The sequence below is a fragment of the Eulemur rufifrons genome, chromosome 28 (genome assembly GCF_041146395.1).
Source record: "Eulemur rufifrons isolate Redbay chromosome 28, OSU_ERuf_1, whole genome shotgun sequence".
NCBI classification, from domain to species: domain Eukaryota; kingdom Metazoa; phylum Chordata; class Mammalia; order Primates; family Lemuridae; genus Eulemur; species Eulemur rufifrons.
The window spans coordinates 14,442,399-14,467,231 of NC_091010.1; the positions used below are offsets into that span (position 1 = coordinate 14,442,399).

Genomic DNA, 24,833 nt, shown 5'->3' on the forward strand with positions numbered 1-24,833 from the left:
TCCATCTGCATTATCAAAATTGGCCTTTTTTTCCTATTCTAGCAAATAACTTGACAAAATATTGTTCTTACATAATAGCAAACCTTTAAAAGTTAACTATTTTAAATATTTAATAAAAGTCCATAATCCTTTTCTTGACTCCTTTCTTGAACTCCTTTTGGAATTCAGAATTCTATGGCTTTTAGGAAGGTAACAAACACAGTGTATGTACTACATATTTTGTAAAACACCGAGAAGGAATTCAGTGTAGAAAAGTTGGAAAATACAAAAAAAGAATTAAAAAAATAACTCACAATCCTTCTACCTAGAGATAACCACTATTAAATTTGGGGTGTCTAAATTTTCAGACTCTATATCCATTAATATAATCAGGATCAAAATCACTACAGTTTTAGTGTGGATTTTTGTTTTCATCTTACTAGATACATGGAATGCCCTTTTTTTTTTTTTTTTTTTTGAGACATAGTCTTGCTTTGTCACCCTGCCTGGAGTACAGTGGCATCATCATAGCCCACTGCAACTTTGAACTCCTGGGCTCAAGGGAACCTCCTGCCTCAGCCTCCTGAGTAGCTGGGACTACAGGCGTGTGCCACCATGCCCGGCTAATTTTTTTTCTTTTTTAATTTTTTGTAGAGACAAGGTCTCACTATGTTGCTCAAGCTGGTCTTGAACTCCTGGCCTCAAGCTATCCTCTTGCCTCTGCCTCTCAAAGATGCTCATTTCACTCATTTCAAAGATCTTTTCTGGGTAGCTCCACCATAATACTGGTACTATTAATGTCATTGAGTTATTAGGCTTTTCTTCCTCTCTAATAGTAACTGGTGAAAGTAAAGACTTCTCTTCAACTTCTGCACTTGAAGATTTGAAAGCCTATTTCACAGAAGTCAGCTCACAAACTGAAGTTTCACATACTACTTGAAGAAGATACTTTCTGAATTATTTTCTGAAGCAGATTTAGAGTTGTTGCCCTCACATATATTATTTTGGATGTTTTGTTTGTACTTGTGGCTTTATACAGTTTCTTTAAAAAATTAGTTCATAAACTTCAGGTCTAGAAAGCAATGTAATTAGCCTTCAAAATAAGAACATTTGAATTTCCATTTGCATTTTGACTTTCATTGCTTGCATGCTGATTTCAGCATTTTCACTAGAATTTAGAAGATAATGTATAGCCATTATTTTGTGGAAATTCTTGCCTTTTCTAGGAATATCAGTTTGGTTACTGGATTAACAGGATCTCGCTTTTTTGTCAATGAGTCACATTTAGTTAGTAAGTCCTGATATTTTGCTATGTTACCTGCAAACACAAGATCACAGATATGAAGGTATCCTGTGTAATTCATTGGTTGCTCACCAAGTTAGGGACTATTAGAGATTGTAATGAAGTAGTCACTTACTTGTCTACTTGCCTTTTAGAGGCTAAGACAAGACTTTGGTGCATCCCTACTTGAACCATTTTGATTCAGTTGACTTGTCTAACTGGGAAGTCTGTACAAATGGCTCAGTTTGGGAGTGCATTGCTTGCCTCTTTTTTTTTCCCACTAAGAGACAGAATCTCTCTCTTTCACCCAGGCTGGCGTGCAGTGGTGCAATACTAGTGTTGTTGAAACCACAATGGGGTTTTGGCCTAGGTCCAGTTGCAAAGATCCAATTATTGAGACAATGAGGATTGGCAAGGAAGAAAGGAATTTTTAATATGAAAGATGCCTTTTTGGGAGAAGGGAAAAAATCCGAGGCTACCAGAGATCTGAGGCTTTTAGAGGAGCCATGTGCCTTAGGGTCATGGTATAACTAACCAGAGGCTAGGTGCTTTGGGGCAGGTTGTGGGGGATGGTGAATCTTGGGGTGGGGGGCGGTCAGGAAGTCTGCCCTGGGGCCTTCAGAATCTCAGCTCCTTTGTCTTGCAGAAAATCCACCATTTCTGGGAAACCTGAAAGGTCTAGTAGTTAGTTAAGGGTGAGGATTATAAAAAAACATAGGGGTCATTGAAATTTGTTCATAGAGCTGTTACAATAGCTCGCTGTAACCTTGAACTCCTGCGCTCAAGCGATCCTCCCACCTCAGCTTCCCAAGTAGCTGAGACTACAGGTGTGTGCCACAAGGACTGGCTAATTTTTTAATTTTTTGTAAAGACAGGTCTCCCTATGTTGCCCATCTGGTCACAAACTCCTGGGCTCAAGCAATCCACCTGCCTTGGTCTTCCAAAGTGCTGGGATTATAGGTGTGAGCTACCTACCTTGCCCAGCCTCTTACTTCTTTTGTCCTCTGGTATTGGATTTATTTTTCACACAGGCCATCAATGTAACAAGAAAGATGACAGTTCTCAACTCTAAGCCAAAAATCTCATGAACTCAAAGGAAGAGACTTTTCCACATGCATTTATCAATTTTGAGAGAACTCTGGTTCTGCCTGGGTTACATAGCACCATTGAACCAATAGCTGTATCAGAGGTGGAGATTTTGGTTAACCTTGGATACATTCTCACCCCCTGCCAATCCAGTGTTGTGGGCATGCGCACGTGTGCAGGTGTGTGTGTGTAGGTGGTGCTAGTATATATGGGGAGCCAGTGACTGTAGGCCTTGTTCACATATGCAGGGGAAGTACATGGGTATTGAGGGGGACACTGATCAGCAACTCTACCAGGACCTTTTAGAGAGAGAGAGGTGGTGTTCCCTTAGCAAAAGCAAAATCCAGTAGCATGTATAGAAAATATTTATTAGGCTGGGCGCCATGGGAGGCTGAGGCAGGAGGATAGCCTGAGCACAGGAGTTGGAGGCTGCAGTGAGCTATGGTCACACCACTGCACTCCAGCTTGGGAGACAGAGTGAGACCCTATCTGAAAAAAAAGAAAAAAAGAAATTTGTTAAACAGCTTCCCTTCTTCCCTGCCCCCAAAACCAACCTCATTCTTCAAGGTCTAGCCAAAGTCTATCTTCTCTGTAGAGCTTTCCTACTCACCCAGCATGGAAATGGTGCCTTCTCTGGCTGTTTGTACTTTATACTTTGAATTATTGCTGTGTATAGTACATGCGTGTTTTATCTTACCTATTGCTAGGTGAGGTCAGGAAACTAGTTGAATGACTCGTAGTGCCTTATAACTGTTCACTTCATTGCAATATAACAGGCTCTAAATTTTTGTTGAATTAATGAATTCTTAACTCTTTAAAGATGTTTTAAGGTTATATTTGTGGCACTCAGTGGTGCAAAATGGATTAGTGTGTTAGCTGTAAATTCTTATCCATTCGTGAGAGTTGATAAAACCCTTACCTGAAAATACATGGTTCTTTGGCCTTTTGTTTTTCTTGTTACATGTAGTGAGTGAGCTTGTGTGCAAAATCAGTCTGATTCTGGAGGACAGTAAAGGTAAGAAATGTACTCTTAGATTGCATTTCTGTTCTTTTTGATGACTATAGTGAGCTTTGACTATAATAATAATTTCTTGTTTTTGTCCATGCAGGAAATGCCCTCACAATGAATATGCTTCTCTTATATAAACAGTAGCGTTTTATTAAGGCCCAGCAGTCAGTGTTTTCTCCCTCCTTCCTTCCTTCCTTCCTTCCCTCCCTCCCTCCCTCCTTCCTTTCTTTCTTTCTTTCCTCTCTTTCTTTCTCTCCCTCTCTCTCTTTCTTTTTTTCTTTTCTTTTTGTTTTTTCTTATGTAGTAGAATTACTTATTTGGTGGGGGAGTGGACTTTCTGTAAGTGAATTTACAAAGAAGATCTCAGTGACCATAAGAAAGATGAATCTCTTTTCTCTGGGTTTAGCAAGCCTTTAATTAGTAAGGCTGTTTGCAGTGTAATTAGGGCTCCAAGAGCACTGAAGTTCAGCAGTACTGTTCTGAATTTCATAATGTACTGTGTAACATAATTTACTGTATAATCAATGGAAAATACCTCAAAATGGTCTTTTTAAGAATTTTTTTCTGTATTGATTCGTCCAGGAGGGGTGACCTGAAAACAAAATATGGCAAAGGAATCAAATTCAGATGTCTTAGGTTTTCTCAAATTCCTTTAAGCCTGATATAGCAAATAAATTGTGTTTCACTCAGAAACAGAGCTGAAGTCTGAAAAACCATCTAAGTTGAGTAAACACATTGAAATACAAGAAAATTATCTCCTTTACAAATAAACAGTTCACATGTGTTGTCTTTGAAGTTAACCACATTAGAGATTTGAACATCTTGTTTTATAGCCATGACTGAGAAAGTCTTAAATGGAGTTTTTCAAAATTGTTTTTTTCAGCAGAGCGGAGACCTTAGTTCTCATTTTTTGGTTCCTAGTTTTGTTGAAGATTTAAGCCACTAAACTGTAGAAGTGATATAGGAGTTACACTCTTGGTTATGTTTGTTCTCACCCATTCAGGATGGCCTGCTGAATTATATTTTTAGCATGGGATAGCACATTGGTGCACATTAAAGTATGCTGACAAAATTCTACTTTGTCTTGTTTATTTTACTTAGTGCTTGCTCATCTAAATGTATGGAATTGGATTGTTTAGATTTGAGATATTACAATAAAACTTGGTTTTTTGTCAGGTTTTAGTGTGAAAATGTTGGTTCTTGGCGCACTCATGGCCAAAGAATGACCATATGCTCCAAAGTTAGGCAAGCACAAAAATGAAGTTTATTGAGCAGAGAAAAATAGGATTACAGAACAAGATATAGGTTACAGAGCATGGTACAAACGCCACAGATGGTAACTGAACCTATTGCTGCAGGAAAGGGAGAGCCAAAGGAAGGGGCTATAAAAAAGGACTGGTTATGGTCTGTGTCTTGTTTTATAGTGCCCAGATTGGGACCTCCCTTGTGGTTCAGAGATCACCATAGAACCACTTTGATCGGACAGTTGGGAGTTGTGTGACCTGTTTTACTACGCATATGGGTTGTTCTAGGTCAATTTCCAGACTTTATGGTACCTGTGCTGCTTGGCCCATGGGCTAGAGTCCTGTGCATTCTTTTGCAGCTGGCATGCTAAGTTCTGATTGGCAGATTGGTAGGGTGTTAACTTCTCTCCCATGTATGGAGAGGATTAGGGTGGGGCAATTACACCAAGGCAAAGCACCCACTTTTGTCCCTAGGAAACCTGGAATCCCTCACTATCTACCTAACAGTACCAACTTTTTTTTTTTTTTTTTTTTTTTTTTTAAGACAGGCTCTGTCACCCAGGTTGGAAGATGGTGGTGTAATCATAGCTTACTGTAACTTCTAACTCCTGGACTCAAGTGACCCTCCTGCCTTACCCTTCCAAGCACCCAAGACTACAGGCATGCACCCATCACACCTGTCTAGTTTTTAAAATTTTTTTGTAGAGAGGGCATATGGCTATGTTTCCTAGACTTATCTTAAACTCCTGGCCTCAAGTGGTCCTTCCACCTCCACTTTCCAAAGTGTTGGGATTATAGGCATGAGCCACCACCCATACCTGGCCTTTCGTACCAAATGTTTAGTACTAAAAAATAGTATTTTAGTAAAAAAAAAAAAAAAAAAAAAAGAAAAAACTCAAAGAAAAATGTTTGTCTTTTTTTGTGAGAGGTGTAGGTTCTTTTTTACATGGTAAGTTTGATTTCTTTGGGTGTATTCATCCCTGTGTTTGAATAGAGTAATATGTAAATTTCTAGACTTACACTCACAGATCCTTATCTTTGCCTAGCTTCCCCTGGAAGACAGGAATCCCTTCTTTAGCACTCTTTTCCCCCTATTTGTGTAGCATTCCTCTCCACATTTTTCCATTAGTGGAAATAAAAACACCACATCAGAGACCTTTGATCTCAGTTCTATGTGAAGCTTGAATAAACCACATTCTTGAGAAGACTTGTTAGTATCCTGTAGATATCAGTTAGATTCAGAGGTCTTTAAGCGTTTTCTTATTGGCCAAGATGTTGCTGCTTTATTCTCATGAAACAGGTTAAAGCAGGCCCTCTCTGCCTTTTACTTTGAGAAGCTACTTTGGTATTTCCAAACACTGCTTAGGAATGCTGGTGGGAATGGGGATAGAAGCAGGGTGTGGGAGCAGATGCCTAAGGGTGCAAATTCCCAGGTAGAGTGGGAAATTTTTTCTCCTACAGTTGAGATTTCTTGCAAATCATGGAGTTGGACTGTGGAAGTATCAGTGGATCTCAGTATCAGCCGGATGTGGCTTTGAAATGGTGGTTGACAGTTTTATGTGATTTTTGAAAACTCTTTGAACCTGTTTTAGACTCTTTAGATTGTTATACTTGATGAGGTACTTAAAATCAGAGTCAAATATTTGCATTGTACAGTTGAGGGAATTGAAGTCCAGAGAGGTTAAGTGATATCAGTAAGGTAACACAGTCAGTTACTTATAGCTCAGTAGTAAGTATCTGAGCTAAGATTTGATCCCAAATCTTGTTAACTTCCCATTGTACTAGGCTCTGGAACAAGAAATGAAGTATCAGTTTACTTTGGACTTTTTTTTTTTTGAAAGATAAGAATAACGTATTTAAAGAAAATGTCAAGTACTTTCACTTATATTTTCTTATTGCTCCTCACAAGAAGGCCACCAGTTAAACTGTCTTTTGCTGAGGAAGTAGACACAGAGAGAGTAAGAGTCCTTAAACCCAGCACTTTGGGAGGCTAAGGCAGGAGGATCCCTTGAGGCTGGGAGTTCAAGGGCAACATAGCACCTTGTCTCTACAAAAAAATGAAAAAAAGAGCTGGGCATGGTGACGTTCACCTGTAGTCCCAGCTACGTGGGAGGCTGAGGCGGAAGGATTGCTTGAGCCCAGGAGTTTGAAGCTGCAGTGAGCTATGATTGTGCCATTGCACTCCAGCCTGGGTGACAGAGTGAGACCCTGTCTCAACAAACAACAACAAAAAAACCCCAAACAAAACAAAACAACAAAAAAAGAGCCCCTAAGTATTAAGCGCTCATTTCACACTCAGCACCTCTGACTCATACTTCTTGTTGTTTATATTACACTATGAATATACAAATTGAGAAGTTGTCAAAGTAAATTGTGTGTGCTAGATAAGCACACTATTTAAAGACATTCTGTGGCAACATGTTTTTTAATCTTGTTTAGACCTGTGTCTTTCAAGTTTTCTTCACACATACCTTTTTTTCCTAAGAATAAATTTTCTCTGGTGGGATGTACTTAATGGTATGCTTTGCAAGTGGATTAACTAACTCATTGAACTTAAATTTTGAGCAGATTGTGTTTTCTAATTAAAACCTTGGACAAACCAATTTTGCCTATGTTTAAGAGTTAAAATGTCCCAGTTAACATAACATTTTTTAATACTTTGGAGATTTTTTATTTTTCCTTGATGTATGATTTCAGTGTTTTTAATTATTATAGTAATATAACATAACCATTACTCTTCTGCAGATGAGGAAACTCAGGTTTAGGGAGTTTATATAATGTGCCCAAGATCACACAGTAAGAGGCAGGCATAGGATTCAAACCTGAATCTGTCTAACTTTAATATTGTTGGTAATTATCTGCAGTTTTATAATTAAATTATAAGCAGCAACAGCAATCAATAGCATTTGTAGGGTTAAAAAAGTTAAACAGGCCCTTTGTTTCAAAAAGTATTCTTATACATGAAACAATTACTAATAATCTTCTAAAAAGCTATTAATCTTTTAATACTATTAATAATTTAAAATCCTATAAAAATGTTCTACCAGGTGTGAGAGAGCAGCAATGAGAAGTCTTTTTTGTTAGAAATGACCCACAGTAACAATTAACCTTGGATCTCATACAGTGAAATAAAGCAACCTTTTTGAAAAATCATAAAATGTTCACCTAGCCTATTTTTAAGAATAGGACTACAACATTTCATTAAATACAACTGATGATATTTATTTATTTATTTATTTTTGAGACAGAGTCTCGCTTTGTTGCCCGGGCTAGAGTGAGTGCCGAGGCATCAGCCTAGCTCACAGCAACCTCAAACTCCTGGATTTAAGCGATCCTACTGCCTCAGCCTCCCGGGTAGCTGGGACTACAGGCATGCGCCACCATGCCTGGCTAATTTTTTCTATATATATTTTGGTTGGCCAGATAATTTATTTCTATTTTTAGTAGAAACGGGGGGGGGGGGTCTCGCTCTTGCTCAGGCTGGTCTCGAACTCCTGACCTTGAGTGATCCACCCACCTCGGCCTCCCAGAGTGCTAGGATTATAGGCATGAGCCACTGCGTCCAGCCAACTGATGATATTTAAAAACCTCAATTTCATAATGCTTGATAAGAACAGGAAAGAGGAATTGGGGGAGGGAAATATAGATCTATGAACAGGGAAGGGGAGGAGAAACACAAGAGGTGGTAAAAAAGAGGAAAAGTCTCAATTCCTCTTAGTTCTGATATCTACATAACCTCCATGCAGCTTTTCAGCTTTCACTCAGCTCTGCTGTGTGTATGTAAGTTTGTGAGAAACTTAAGGTTATGAACTCCAATACCTATAGGCCGTTAGCAAGGTATAAAGAAAGGAGCTTTGGATTAGGAATCAGGACACCTGGGTCCTATTAAGGTTTCTGTTTAGATTTGCGTATGCACCTGTGAAGTGAGTTGCATAGACTAAAGTGTTTCTCAAGCTAGATCATGAATCCATTTGAGTGTCAAACTACTGGCATTTTATAAAACAAATAGAATAAACATATCAGTGTATTGAGTATTTAAGGGTAAGTATTGCTTTGTGAAACATTGTTTTAGTTACATATATGTACAAGGTACTGGATTGCAATGTAAAATGTATTTTTCACAGTTAGTTTGATTTTCTAATTCCAAAATTTAGTGGCTTAAAATAACCATTTTATTAGATTTCACAGTTTTGTGGGCCAGGAATTCAGACACAGCTTGGCCTATTTATTCTGTTCCATGTGGAGAATGGGATCACTTGGGAGTATTTAGTTGCCAAAAAATCTGGTTTGGAGAGTCTCACTTGTCTTTTACCCACTTGCCTGGTGCCTTGATGAGGATGACTGGAGGCTTGGCTCAACTCAGCTCCTTTCCTTGTTCATGTAGTTTGAGAGCCTCTCTGCATAGTTTCTTTAGCTGGGTAATTGAACTTCTTACATGGCAGCTTAGCGCTCCAGGAGACCTGGGCAGGAGCTGGCAACCCTCTTAACAGGCTAGCCTAGAATCTGGCATAGCATCACTTCCATTATACACTGTTGGTTAAAAGAGTTCCAGGCTAGCTCAGATTTAAGAGGAGAGGACATGGGCTTCTTATCTCTAAGAAATCATGGCCATTTTGTATTTTATGGCCTGGCATGATGGCTGACACCCAAAGTCCCAGTACTTTGGGAGGCTGAGGCAGGAGGATCACTTGAGGCCAGGAGTTCAAGACCAGCCTGGGCAACATAGCAAGACCATGTTTACAAAAGTAAAAATAAAAAATTTAGCTGAACGCAGTGGCATGTACCTGTAGTCCCAGCTACTTGAGAGGCTGAGGCGGGAGGATGGAGGATGGCTTGAACCCAGGCTGAGGTTTGAGGCTGTAGTGAGCTATGATTGTGCCTGGGCAACAGAGTGAGATCCAGTCTCAAAAAACAAAAACAAAAACAAAAAAGAAGATTTGGCCATTTAAAACCTGCCGAAATTATGGTAAAATAGTTTAGAAAAATATGACTGAATTATATTAATATATCCAAGCTTTTTAATTGTGTTATTGTCCTTTGAAAGATGATTGCTTTTAATGGTGCTTTTCCTCCTTCATTGGGAAATGTGTGTATTTACGGTTCAAAAGTTCACTTTAAATATGTATATTATTTTTCCATGGAATACATGTGTTTTATGTTTTTGAAGAAATGATTTAAGATTTAAAAATTTCTATGGCATCTTAAGTTTACTGCCTACTACTACCTAAAAAATCCATTTGGCATGCAAAAGGATCTGCCTTCTCACAATGCCTGAAGATTACATTTGGATTTAATTATTCTCTCCCTTCATGTATAGTCAATCTGAGGCTGTTATATTTTTGTTGAGACCTGAAGGAATGAGAAATCTGCTCCCATGTTGCCTCTCCAAATCCCTCCCTTCAGTAAAGAAAACAAAACCATTGGATAAAGGAAAACTGTTTTGATATCAGCTCAATCATTTAGAAAACAACCAGATAGAAGTGATTATTTTTAGGACATTTTTCAGAGGAAACTGCATATTCGGTTTGATACCACATTTTTACCCTTATATGGAAAATGGTAAACACTAAGAGTTAGACTAAGGATATACCCAAGGACTATATAAGTAAATTTATTTTTCTAGTGGAACCTTTTGTGAACATTTGTGGTCTCAATTTCTGAGTCTTGAAAGATCTTGATATGAAATAATTTGTAATTTTATTGAAGTATAAAAATGTTTTTTTTTTTTGAGATGAGGTCTTGCTTTGTTGCCCAGGCTGAGCGATCATTGCACACTTCAGCTTCAAACTCCTGTACTCATAGGACCTCCTGCCTCATCCTCCCAAGTAACTGGGACTACAGGCATATGCCACTGTGCCCAGCTAAAGTCTAAATTGATTTGAATAAGCTGAATGGCTATGATGGGGGATTGACTTAGCTTGATAGTAAATTTGCACTATGGGATAGTATGTGAAAGATATATAGTATGGTGTCTGGCATATATTAAGCACTCAGTAAATTTTCCCTGTTATTCTACTTATATGCATACCTATGGCTACTAGCAGATGCCAAGGTAGATTTGTTCCCCTCTTAGGGTATTGTCCAGATGAAACTGCATATAAAATTCTAGATAGTTGTGTTTAGTCTATCAATAGAATACAGTAGGCACTATAGAGTAAGAAAGACTAGAAAGAAAAATCTGTTTCCCAAGTCTCTGTCTCCTTCCCTGACCTTTCCCAGAATTCCAGTCTTCTAAGCTTCTCCCTGTCATCTCCATTTATCTCAGCAAATAGCAGCACCATTCACCCAATTTCTCAAGTCCCAAATCTAGGGTTTACTCTTGATTCCTTTTCCTTAGTACTCCATATCCAGTCCACCAGCAGGTCCTGCCGGTCTGCCTCCAAAGTATCTCCTGGATCTATCTGCTTCTTGTCCACCATCTCCGTGGTTCAAACCGCTATTATTTATCATCTGGATCATTGTAATAGGCCTCTAATTTGGTATTTCTGATTTCATGCTCCTCTAGTCCATTCTCCACACTACAGCCAGCGTGATCTTTTAAAACAAAATGAGATCATGTCATTTCTCTGTTTAAAACTTAATTACATTGGCTTCCTGTCATGCTCATAACAAAAATCAAAACTTCTTAGGTTCATGAAGTCTAAAATGATTTGCTCCTTGCTCTTACCACATACTGTTCTTCCTCTCTCCCTTGTCTTTTTTCACACTGGCCTTCTAGTTTTAGGGCTGTTCCATCTGGAATGCCCTTTTTACACTTGGCTGTACCTTGTCACCCTGTTCTCCCCTGGTAGAGAGAGAACTTCCTTGACAATTCAATGTAAAGGAGACTTTCTCCTTTTTTAATTCTCTGCATAGCACTTATGATCATCTGTTTTTCTTGTTACTTAATTATTCATCTGTATCCTCTTAGAAGGTAAGTTCCATAGGGCAGAAAAAGTTCTTGATCTTTCCTGACTCTCTAGTGTCTAGTGTAGTAGAGTAGAAAGTCAATAAATATTTGTTGAGTTAATGAATAAATGAATGAATCCTAAGAGCCTGTTTGTGAAGTGTCATAGATTAGATCTATGATGAAATGACAAATATAACTAAAACCTTTTTATGTAGAATATATATTTCATAAAATTACCACAATCCTTTGGGGAGAGCTATTTTTTTATTTCTGTGATGTCCTTATATTTTTGTATTAAAATGCCCTTTCTATTATGTAATGATAATGATATACAATGATATTGTATAGCTTAAAAATAATGTTCTTTGCAGCATAAATATTGGGAAGCACTCTTGTCCTGTACTTTCAGATTGGAGTTTTCTTTGAGTTTCAGAGATTTGTAGTTCACTGAAAATAAAGGAGCACTGTGTGGGTGTGCCTGGGAAGGAGTCTTGTTAAGAGTTCTTACTAAATAAAGTTCAATCAATCAAATGTTATTGTATTCTTCAAATTCTGCAGAGAAATAAATTGTCAGGTTCCATTTAAAGATTGTATTCTGTTTGAGAATATGTGATGTTACAGTGAAATGTGACATAAGAATCTACAGATGATAATTAAAAGGAAATAAAAATAATGGACCTCTTAAAATGTCTTTTTGGGGGAGAGAGTTTATATATTTAGCAGTGTGTCTCTGAATAACCTTGTCCTATGAAAGCTAACTAAAATTGCATTAAAATTGATCAATTCTTTAAAATAACCCAATTGGTATTGAGACACAAGTAGAGAGTTTTTTCCTTCATTGTCTAATAAGAACTGAAAGGGATCTGGGATGTGACCTATAACAAAGTCCTTTGTGTTTCAGATAAGGAAACTGATGGCCAAAGAGGTAATGGTTTGTCAAAGGTAATAAAATCATTGGTAGGTTCAGAGTTAGAATCCCTTTGCTTCATTCCCAGGCTCTTGAACTTTACATTGTGGCACACTATTTTAGGGAGACACGTTTTAAGAAGTTTCTCTTTTTGGAGTATGATGTAGATTGCTTTAAAATTATTTTATCAATATTTCAATTCATATTAAATGAGGGGATTTTTTTTTAAGTAACATGCAGGGAAACATTCATGTTATGACAGCTGGGCTCTAAAAGGCTTTGCAAAGCTCTAAAAGTGGTATTTACACTTTTAACTTTTGTCAAGTTATGATTTAAAATTAACCAAGAAAATCATGGAGACATTTTATTTTTGTTATTCTTGTCTGAAAGAATCTTTACACATGGAAAGATGAGACATTTATAAAATAAACCCAATTCCTCTGAAAATGAGTAGTTTTGATGGTTGTCATTTAAAAAAAATGGCAAGAATAAGTTTTGCATTTATAAACCATTTAAAAAAACATATTAATATAACCCCAGTGCTTTGGGAGGCCAAGGCAGGAGGAATGCTTGAACCCAGGAGTTGGAGACCAGCCCCAGCAACATAGCAAGACCCTGTTTCTACAAAAAAATAGAAAAATTAGCTGGGTATTGTGGTGTGCCTGTAGTCCCAGCTATTCAGGAGGCCGAGTCAGGAGGATCACTAGAGCCCAGGAGTTTGGGGTTATGGTGAGCTATGATAGTGCCACTGCCTTCCAGATTGGGTGACAGCGAGACCCTATCTCTAATAAAACAAAACCGAAACAAAACAAAGAGTTAAAATTTAGTAATAATTATACAAATTTATGACTATAAACTGACATGTAGCAGAAAATTTATAAGCTAGACCCATAGATTAATAAATGAAGTAAAAATTACACATAATACTACTTCCTTGAGAAACAATAACATTTAGGTGTGTTTCTTTCAAATCATTTTTTCTATGCATACATGGCATGTATTTTTTTTTTTTTAACACAGTCAAGATTATACTCCACATTTCATTTGTTTTGCTTTTTTTCATTTAACATTGCATCATGAGCATTTTCCTATGTTCTTTCTGGAGTGCAGTGGCACATTCATAGCTCACTGCAACCTCTAACTCCTGGATTTAAGTAATCCTTCCACCCTAGCCTCCTGAGTAGCTGGGACTAGAGGTGCATGCCACCACACCTGGATAACTATTTATTTTTTTGTAGAGACAGGTTCTCTTGCTCTGTTTGCCCAGGCTGGTGTCGAACTCCTGGCCTCAAGTGATCTTCCCACCTTGGCCTCCCAAAGTTCTGGGACTACAGACATGAGCCAGCTGGCCTGCCCCATTTTCCTATGTTCCTAAAAAGTCTATGGAAACACAATGGTTTCATAACATTCTTCTGTAATTTATTTAAATATTACCCTATTCTGGTTATTTAGGATATAATAAATTTTTGTTATTGTTAATAACGCTGAAATGAATAACTAGGTATACACATTTTTGTTCACATTCGTCTTTCTTTTTTTTTACATTAGTTGCCTGAAAAATGAAATTACTGACACTTATTGCCAAAAAGCTTTCTAGAAATGTACTAATTTATATTCCCACGAATAATATGATAGTATGATAGTGCTTGTTTTACTGCATCCTTAACAACGAACTGGTTGTATTTAAGCTAACCTTGATATTATTTTGGGGCCTGAAGCACTTGTTGAAAAGATTAGTAGGTAGGTCCACATCTTTGTTATATTAGCTAGCTATTTGAGGTTAGGTATCTCTTTGCTTTTATAGGGGCAGACTAACCACAAGATTAAAGTAGATAGAATATTTACTTATCAGTCTTGCCAAGAACAAACTATTCTGACCCTCCATTTATCTTCATTCAACTATTTTAAATTGTAAGAAGTTTACTGAAGGTTAAAGATTTCCATTGACTGTTTTCCCCTAAAGTGGGATAAGCTAGGCCTTTAGGAAAACAATAGGGTTGAAATAAATTGCTTAGAAAATTGATCAAAAGTAGTACTCAGTAGCCAACTCTGTGCGTGCATGCGTGCGTGTATTAAGAAAGACTGGATGGATGGGGGGGGGTAGGGAAAGATTAGAAAAAACATGAGACGCTGAGGAAGGGACATTGCTGTGAATAAAAAGAACTTCTGCCTTTACCCAGAAAAATATACCTTTACTTTTGTCCCTACCTGATTGACTCTGAAAGAACAATCACACATGAGTCCTGTTTTTCAAAATAATATTTTTGTGTTTACATCTGCTGAAATGACTGATACCTAAATACATTTTGAAGGAATAAACTTTTTGAAAGTTTTGTTGAGTATGAGTTAAAAACATTTAAAGTTTTAAGTTAGATGCAAAGTGTTACTTAACAAAAATGAGGGTTTTTTTTTAAAAATATCTTTGTGGTATGGCTTTAATTTTATCAAAAATTTGAATATTGCAGACCCATATCTTCCCTTACTGACACAGAATTTAGTATATTTGTTAAAAAAAACAACTAAAGTTTTAAGTCTAATTGTTTTGGTATCACAATTAAATTTTTTTAATTTGAAAATTTTAATATTAAAAATCAAAAGTAGGAGTTCCCAAAGTATGTTGAGAATGAGCAAAAGCGCATTTGATTTTTCAGAGAGCCAAGTTCATGTTAGCTTTTGGATCATGCTTCCCAGACATTTAATTTTAACTGGTATGATAATAACAAAGTAATAATTATGCCATGTGCCAAGGATTCCATTAGACACTTTACTACAGGTAATTAAATTTTAACCTTCACAATACCCTGAAAAGCATGTAATGGGTAAACTGAGGGATAAACAGGTTAAGAACCAGCTCCAGGTCACATAGGTTATAGGAAGTCAAGCAGGAGTTCCCAACCAGATCTGTCTTGCTACCTTTACAACCTTGCTACTTAGCCTGGCCCATAGACCAGAAGCAATTGGTGAGACCTGGAAATATAAAGAAATGTAAAATCTTGGCCACTGAGACCTACTGAGTCAAAACCTGCATTTTAACAGGATCCCCCATGTGACTTGTATGCATATTACAGTTTGAGAAGCACCGGTTTACAGTATACTATGGTCCATATTAAAAGTTACATTGAGGTTTTGAAATCCTAAGGGTTATTCCTGGGTGGTTTTAGTCTATGTGAATTAACTATTAACATTTTCCACAAGAGGAAGAGGATCAGTGTCTCCACCACTTCAGATTGCTATCCAGCTGCTTCTTGGTTTTGGGTCCTGTTTAATCCAGAGGAACAACTGACTAATTCTGCTTGTGGACATTTGGTCAAAGTCTCAGATTGCCAAGTATAGCTCCTTGTTTTCAACTTTTGCTCATGGCTTGAATGTATCAGATTTATAGTCCATGGTGTCATTCTGGATAGGCATTTCCCAAATTAAAGAGAACAACGCTAAATATAGCATTTTCTAATATTTTCTAAGGAAACTTAAAATCCTCTGGAATATTTGATGTTTTATGTGATTGACAAGGAAACACTGATTTGTATAAACTGGCTTCCTTACTAATTTCATTGTGTGATATTCTGGTTTTTCTTCAGATCATATAAATCCTTTGCCTTTTACTAGTTTCATTTTGTGAACATAATTATTCTGTCACGGGGCAGTGATAGGCAAGAAAAGAAGTAAGGCTAACTTAGATTGTAGAACAGCACTATTCAGTAGACATATAAATGCAAGACACATAATTTTAAATTTTCTAGTAGCCACATTAAAAAAGTAAAAAGAAACAGTTAAATTAATCTGAATAATTTATCTAACCCAGTATATCCAACATATCATTTCAATATGTAATTAATATAAAAATTATGAGAAGATATTTCATTTTTTGTACTAAGTCTTGAAAAATCCAGTATGTATTTTACACTTCATGTCTTAATTTGAATGTTAAATTTTCAATGGTTAAAAAGTGAAATGTAGTCCAACGAAAACAATAAAATTGTGTTTAATGGGACAGTATTTTATATCGATTTGGTTTTAAAATTTAAATGAATTGAAATTAAATAAATTAAAAACTCAGTTCTTCAGTCCCATCAGCTACATTTATTTCAGTATCACATGGTGTTTCCTTGTGTTTATGATGAAACTGATTTCAGACCTATAAAATTGATAACCATCCTATGTGGTCAGTAAATGAATGCCACAGGATGTTGTAGTGTAATAATATAAGTAGAATACAGAAGGAATAAAGAAAAGCTATTTGGGTCATAAAGCATTTACTGATCCCGCCCCCTGCCCCTCCGTTGGAATTAATTTAGCCGGCTCCATTAGTGGTTCACAGTCCATTTCTTAGCCCTTTAACCGAACAAAATTGGAAAGTTAGAACCAGGAGTTAGAATACCTTCCAATATTTTTCCTATGGCCTTAGATGTTTGTTTTATAGCCTGCATGCTTTTCAGGTAAGTGAGGTAATCTGATAAATAAGTGTGGCAGATAGGATAGTCTGAGTGGGGCTAGTTTGGCCCAACAGTTGTAAAATTTTCTGTGTACCTGTGTCATCAGGTACATACTGAAAATACCAATGTCCGGGCCTCACTTTTCTAGTTTCTGTTCCATAAAGTTTAGAGTGAACCCCGGACAGTTCTATAATAAGTAAGCTGCTTTAAGTGTTTCTGAAGTTCAAGAACGTTTGGGAACATCAGACCCAGTAATTGACTCTCAAAGGCTGCGAATTGGAATTTAGCACGTCATGGTGCTGTTGCCACGCGTTCGATTTTCCCCAGCTGAGGCTTCCCAGGCTGTTGCTTATTTTATTTTATTTTTTTCCGTCTGCAAATGGATTTTGCAAGCTGTTAAACCCCATCCCCAAAGATTTGCACTGACAGCGTCCCAGGTGCTGTTAAAGAGACCTTGCAGAGGTAGACCGTGGCCATGTGACTGCCAAACCAGTTGCCAGCGGCGCGGCCATTTTTGAGGCGGGCACCCAACCTCATTCCCTGTAAACCGGGAGGGGCAGACGGGGGGCGCACTGTTACCAGGACTCAAGATGGCCACCGCGCCTGCTAGCCAGCCCGCGAGCCCGCGAGCCCGCAAGCCTGCACGAGACGCGCGGGCTACCTGCCTTGGCCCGCGGCGCCAGAGGGTGATCTCCGGCCGTCCGCCCGGGGCGGAGCGCCCGCCCTCCCCCTGGCCGCGGCCAATCAGCGCGCAGAGCCGGCTCGCTCGGGGCCGCCCGCGCGCGGGGTGTGTGAGGACGCGCTCCCAGTTGCGGAGTGCCTGAGCAGAGGAGCAGTTGCCGTGTTACCTGCAGTTGCCCGAGCGGACGCAGAGCATCGGACGCGGGCGCTGTGGCTTGGGGCAGGAAGGTGAAGCTATGACGTCCGTCAGGTAATGAGAGGGCGGCGGCTTACTCTGCTCCCCGGCTGGGCGTTAGCCTCCCGATCGCCTGAGAGCTGTCGCCCCTTCTGGGTGGTCTGGAGCCTCCCTTTGCCACCAGTTCCCCTCCTGTTGGAGGTTCTCTCGGCACTTTTCGTTTGGGCATTTCTGCTTTCCTCAGAAGTTTTTGGGTCTGTGGCACATGGCCCTATTAGTTGCTGCTTCGTTGAGGTTGACCCTCGCCCACATTCCAAGGTTTGAAGCTTTCTTGTAGGTGTAGTGGATTTCTCTTGAAAAATGTAGCTACCCCCCGCCCCCGGCGGTGACCCACGGCCCGAGGGAAGGTGACGTGTGCAGTGTGTGTCCATGCCTGCGTGTCATGTCTTCTGACAACTTCATTGTTGGCCACAAACAGACCTGCGAAGTTGGCCCTTCTCTGATGCAGGTGTATTGCCCCCAAGTTTTGAAATTGTGTATTCCTGAAATGTTTGCTTATGGCAGGACTTAGTACCCTGGCTCCCGAAGGTACCATCTTGTTTACCTCCATTTATCTGAGAATCACAGGTGAAATGAGTTGTGAGATAGTAGGCATGTAAGGAAAACAATAAAACTGGAGACTTTCCCCCAATTGCTCTTTTCAGAGTTTTAAAGGTTCTTTTTTTTTTTTTTTGGTTAATGGCGACACGATAATGGGCTTGTCCACTTCCTTCCAGTAGCTTCAACTGAATGTTTAACTTATGCTAATTGAACTATTTATAAAAAGAGATAAATTGCCTTATTTGCCCAGTGTTCTGACTTGCCTCTTTTAAAGCAGACCTTGGCCTTTGAATTGTCCCAGAGAAAGGGAGGCCCTAGCACAAATGTTGAAGAGAAATAAAATAAGTTAATTTTTGGTCTGTGAGCTTTCCGGGGCCCTAAATCCTGGTGATTTAAGGCTTCTCAATGGTAATTTTGACTACACCGTATTTAAGAGAGAGCGTTAGAACCTAACCCTCAAGTAAGATAAGGTAAGATATAACTGTGCTGAACATGGACGCAGTCCCTCTCTTAAATTGCGTAATTCTATATTAACTAGACAAAGAGTTCTCATGTCATTATGCAGAAGAAGAAATACAGGTGCTGAAACATGAAGACCCACACGGAAAGGTTTCACAGTAAATTATATTGGGGCATATAAATCGAGCTTTTAAAGTATTTTAGGATGAATTAGGATTATGCTGTTATACCAAGAGTTAATTCCTCTTCTCCCCACTCCCACTTCCATTCCCATCACTACAGAATGCTGTGAGTCAAATACATTCTATGTTAAGAATCAGTTCTTATTTGAATTCAATTTTAATTGACCATGATCTTCCTGGTTATTCTTCATTGGAGAAGCAGCCAAATCTAATGCTGCTGCTGTTTAGCAAGTGACAGCAGAGTGTGTCTTTTAATATAGGAGGTGAACGGTGGTTGTTTTTAAGAGACCGATGTGAAGGTTGACATCAGCCTTATTTTACATATTTAATATTTTGAAAGAACAGTTAAGTGATAGTAAAATTTACTTATGCTTGTTTCTTCACATGTTAGTCTGCATTTTACATGGTCTTGAACTATAGTGACATGGCTCGACAAAGCTCTTTTAGATGTAATCTAAACCAGCTACTACATTTTATACCCAAGGAAACTAAGACAAAGAAAAGTTGAGTTCCTTGTGCAAAGTCAGTTCGTGGCAAAGTTAGGAATTGAATCCAGATCTCCAGATTTATTGCTCTGCATGGTGCCTGTATAGAAACATTATACTAAAATTTCCTGAAAAAGCTGCTGCTTTTTTGTAAAATTGTAGAGCGTTGTGAGAGACAACTGTCATGACTCTTTTGCTTTCTTCTGGTCCTGCAAAGAACTTGATAAGTTCAGTTCAAAAATAGGCAGAGAGACCACTGAAGGTGGGGTGACTCTAGACTGTATATGGTGACAGTTTTGAATGAGTTGGTAATCCTACACATAACAGCCAGTTCCTAGTGAGTACTGCATTTAATGTAGTTATGTCATATCTTTAGTTTTCACAATCCTCATGTTAGGTATGTTCCCATTTTGTGCTCAGTCTAACAGTAGCCCAAAAGATAGGTATTATGGACCCCCTTTACTGGATACAAGGTATTCAAATCTCACTGCATATCCAATGTTCTTGTTTTTATGCAACACTTAAAATAATTGTTGCTATGTTTATTAATATGTGACTCTACAATGACTAAGAAAGAATATAGGGTTGAAAATCAATGAGGACCAGTGGTCGGCATACTTGGGTTCTATTTGAGGCCTTTTTATGAGTTACTGATCTTCTATTTCTCTTTTCTACTCTGGACATTTGTTTAATAATTCAGTAGTGGTGATACTAATATGTTTCCTATAGTGTTGTTGAATAAGTATAAAAGTGCTTTTATTAATAAATTAACATTTTGTAAATGGAGTAGCCTCTTATTAAAAGCTCTCTGAGCCCTCTAGAGAATGGTGTTATCGAAAATGTTTAAATCTTAAAATTTTAGACAGGAAACAAACTTACCTATCTAATTCTCTCATTTTACAATTGGAGAAACTGAAGCCCAGAGATACTATGACTTGTTAAAGTTCACATAAATAGTTGCATATCTTGAACTAGAACCCAGATCTCTAGATTCCTCGTTCAGTGCCCTTTCTAGTGTAGCATTCTACTATTAAGCATTCCTAAATAGTGATTTTAAACAAAACTGGTTTTTTAAAAAATTTAAGATCTTTGAATTTTACTGAAGATAGTCGGACTTTCATCATTTGTATTCTACTCTGCTATTAATACATCATTACTGATGAAGAGTCTAAATTTACAGCCTCCTAAACCAATTATCTTTAGAGAACAACTTTTATCTTTTGTTACGTATATCAGATTCCAGCTGGTCTTCATTTGGTAAATGATAGAACATATTTGATAAACTGATGCTTTTGTCATTTTTAATTGGTTCAATAAGAAAGTTGAAGCCTGAGTTTAATTCAGGAGACACAAGAAAACGTAGAATATCAGGACTGGAAGAGGATCTTAGAGGGCATTTTACTTTTTTTCTTTTTCTATACTGGCCCTTGTGTCCAAAGTGAAGTATGTCCTACTTAGACAGTGGTAGAGCCTAAGATAGAATTTAGATCTTCTGACTCCTACTTTAGGCATTTTTCACTGAGCAACACTATTTCAAAATTCCCCTCTGAATATTGCCTTGTTTTCCTGACAATCAATGTCTAGTCTGGTTTTGGGCATTGCTTACAGCTTGTCTTTGTGCTAGGGAGACTGGGGAAGGGAGCTGGGGAGACAGGGAGAGTGTTTGCTATAGAGCTAAGGAGCCCTCTTCTTTGGCCTTCCCAGACAGGTCAAATTTGGTTTAAGACTATTCTGGGACTCTGGACATGACTGTGCCCTACATGATGATTCTGAAACCACTTCTGTGGGTTAGGCCTAACATTGGAAAATTTGTGTGGGCTGTGGGTAGGGTGTGGAGTGTTTTTTTCCTAACACTCTAGACTTTGAGGTACACTGGACAGACTCTGCCAAGCCACTCAGAGACCATTCAAATGGAGACTAAAATCTGGCTAAGATTGAAACTGTCTTTGTTGAGTTGTTTCCTTTAGAACCTTTAAAAAGAGTTTTTCAAACTCATTTTGATCTTTGTTTTTAAGTAAGAATTGTAAATTCAGATTGCTGCACAAACTTTTGTATGCTATGGCATTTCTTAGGCAAATGAGCTTTTAAAATAAAATGAAATTGGATCATTTATGAAATATTTTGAAGAACTAAAACAGGAATCTTTTTCTTATGTACAACGTTGTCAGCTGTTAATGCTCATATTTATAAATAGGTCATCTTTGTTTGAAAAAAGCATACAAGGTTTTCTAAGTCCAAATCTTTCCAGCCACAGTATTGCTACATTAAGCAGAACTGTCAAAGATAAACCTGAAACAAAATGATTGTCTAGACTGTTTGAATGTTAACCCTTTCCTGCAATATTGATTAACAGTCATGTCTCTTTACCTTTTCATACCTCCTTTGCTTTAAATTATTTAAAAAATACTGTAATAAAACACGTGTGCAGATTTTAATTTTTTAAATAGCAAAGCTAGCTTATGAATAGGATGACCATATGACCCAGTTTGCCCTGGACAATCCTGGATCATGCCTGTTATTCTGACATAATGATTAATAACATCTCGTTTAGTCTCAAAAGTGTCCCATTTGGATAATAAATTATCTGGTCACCTACTTATCATTTTGTTGTAGTAGGTTTTAGTTGTTGCAATGTTACTTGAAATAGGACCATAAGATAATGAAATATTAGTCTGTTTTGGCTAGATTTATATATTTTTAATTTGACATTTTTATTAAGAAAAAGTTCTGAGTGTCTAAATGTAGTATATTGAGCAAGAAAGCTCATGATTTGAAGGAATCATTTATTTGTTGTCTGTCCTTTGGCGGGTTATATAACCTTGCTGAATCTCTTGTTTTCTCATCTGTTAAACAGAGATAATAGCAATACACTGCACAGTTATTTTGAGGATTTTAAAGAGATAACATATAAAAAATACATTATAAAAAAGCTGGAAATTACTGTGTTAGTCATTATGTCACACATGTGTTCCTGAAACTTGAATTTAAAATGAATAATTTAGATTAGAGGAATTTGCCTTTTAACACATTGACAACTTTTTAGAAATGTTTTGCTGTAAAGGGGAGCAGGGAAATAATGGTAGTTGGAAATACATGCTGGGTTGAGGTTTTTGCGGGGAGGGGTTGACATTTTTAACATATTTGTATGCTGAAAAAAAATGATCCATTAGAAAGCAAAAAAAAAAAATAGATGATGCTTGACAGAGGGAAGAGATCAATATTCTTGAATATGCAAGAAGGGATAGGAACTAGAATGATAGGATTTAGAATGGAAGAATTGGCCTTATGTAGCCAAGGGACACACATATTTTGAGGTTTTCAGTGTGGTTACTTTGTACATCTTTCATTAAATACAATATGCACTGTAGTTGTTGAGTTTAGTGTTCCATAAATTATCAATAGGTCAAATAGTTTATTTGTTACTTATATTGAGATATAATTCACATGCTATAAAGTCCACTGTGTTAAACTGTATATCTCAGTATTTTTTGGTATGTTCACAAAGTTGTACAACCATCACCACTGTCTAATTCCAGGACATTTTTTTTCATCACCCCAAAACGAAACCTTATACCTGTCAGCAGTTACTCTCCATCTCTCCCAAACTCCCAATCCCTGGCAACCACTACTCTACTTTGTCTCTATGAATTTGCCTATTCTGGACATTTCATGAGTGGAATCATATTCTTGGCTCTTTGTGGCTGACTTTTTTCACTGAGTATAATGTTTACAAAGTTTATCCGTGTTGTAGCATGTATTGGTATTTCTTTACTTCTATGGCTAAATAATGTTTCATTGTGCAGCTATACCACATTTTGTTTATCTGTTTATCAACTGATATTTGGATTATTTTCACTTTTGACTATTGTGAATAATGAATGGTGTTATAAACATTTATGTACAAGTTTTTGTGTTGTCATATGTTTTCATTTCTCCTAGGAATAAATTGCTGGGTCATATTGTAATTTTATGTTTAGTTTATTGAGGAACTGCCAAACTGTTTTCCAATGTGGCTGAATCATTTTACATTCCTAACAGCAATGTATGAAGATTCCAATTTCTCCATATTCTTGTCAATACTTGTTGTTTCCCAGTCTTTGCTGAGAGGCTCTGTGTGCTTGTTGGGACACACCTTCAACAGTCAACCAGGCTTTATAGCTCTGCCATAGCCTTCACTTCCTGCTTGTGCAAAGCTTGACGCTCAGTCGGAGGTGATTGCTTAGGGCCTTCTCAGGTTTTTCCAAGCATGCTCACAGCTTTGGGCACATGCATATGGCCTTCTAGAGTCTCAGGAATTTCAGAAGTTTTCAAAACCGTCTATGGACATCTCATTCTCCTACTTTTCCTTTTGTACTTTCTGGTTAGCTTGTTTTTTGCCCCAGCTGCATTAGGTAGCTGGAATGTTAACCAATTGCAGCTGATTGTTTTTGACAAATAAATACCCTTGGGGAAAAGGCTGCCAGCACTGGGCAAGCTCTGAATGAGGTCAAATAACAGGAAGCTGTGGGAGTGGGGTTTTTCAGGGAACCGACAGTCAGCTCAAATAATAGCAGTTTTGTGAAGATGGGTCTTCTAAAGAGCTCCAACCCGGTTCTGACCCCTCCAGTGGCTGCAAGCCTCCTGGATTACACTGTATTTGAGGGCTGTTGCTTTTCAAGGCTACCATGGAGCTGGGGAGAGGGAAATGGGAATAGGGCAAGGTAAAATGCCACAAAGTTTGCTGTTCTTACTGAGATTCAGCCATCTTTTTTGAATAAATCCTTCTTTGATTGTTGCAAGTCTTTGGTTAATATTCAGAGATCTGAAAAAGTTGATTTTGACATTTTTTGCCAGTGTTCTTGTTGCTTTTATGGAAGAGAGGATTTTTGGAGGTCCTTACTCCACCATTACCAACGTTGTTACCCTAATTATTTCTTAAATATTTTTATATCTATTTTTATATCCTTTACCCTCTTTTATTTTGAAATAGTTTACGACTCACAAGAAGTTGCAAAAATAGTACAGAGTTGCTGTGTACTATTCACTAAACTTCCTCTAGTGATATATCTTACAAAATCTTACCAAAAGTAGGAAATTGATGTTGGTAGTATACCATTAAGTATCTATAGACCTTATTAGAATTTCACCAGTTTTTTTAATACACTCTGTTTATTGGGGAAGAAGTGGTGTATAGTTTTATAAAATTTTATCATGTCCAGATTTGTGTAACTGTTGGCACAATCAGAGTATCAAACTGTTTTGTAACCACAAAGAAACTCTTTCATGCTATGTCTTTTTTTTGAGACAGAGTCTCACTCTGTTGCCCAGGATAGAGTGCTGTGGCGTCAGCCTAGCTCACAGCGACCTCAAACTCCTGGGCTCAAGCAATCCTTCTGCCTTAGCCCTCCCGAGTAGCTGGGATTACAGGCATGTGCCATCATGC

At 37.8% G+C, this 24,833-nt stretch overlaps 1 protein-coding gene across 6 annotated transcripts in view; it reads left to right on the top strand.

Annotated features, from left to right (window-relative positions):
* ADK (adenosine kinase) overlaps nt 1–24,833 on the top strand; it is a 519,965-nt gene that overhangs the window by 3,532 nt on the left and 491,600 nt on the right. For 3 of the 6 annotated variants that reach the window (XM_069461108.1, XM_069461113.1, XM_069461109.1), the window contains exon 1: nt 17,632–17,760. The exons of the other annotated variants lie outside the window; for them this stretch is intronic. In XM_069461108.1, the coding sequence (XP_069317209.1) occupies nt 17,747–17,760 (14 nt within the window). In that variant the 5' untranslated portion in view covers nt 17,632–17,746. Of the gene's footprint in view, nt 1–17,631; nt 17,761–24,833 lie in introns of those variants that run through there. 6 annotated transcript variants of the gene reach the window in all.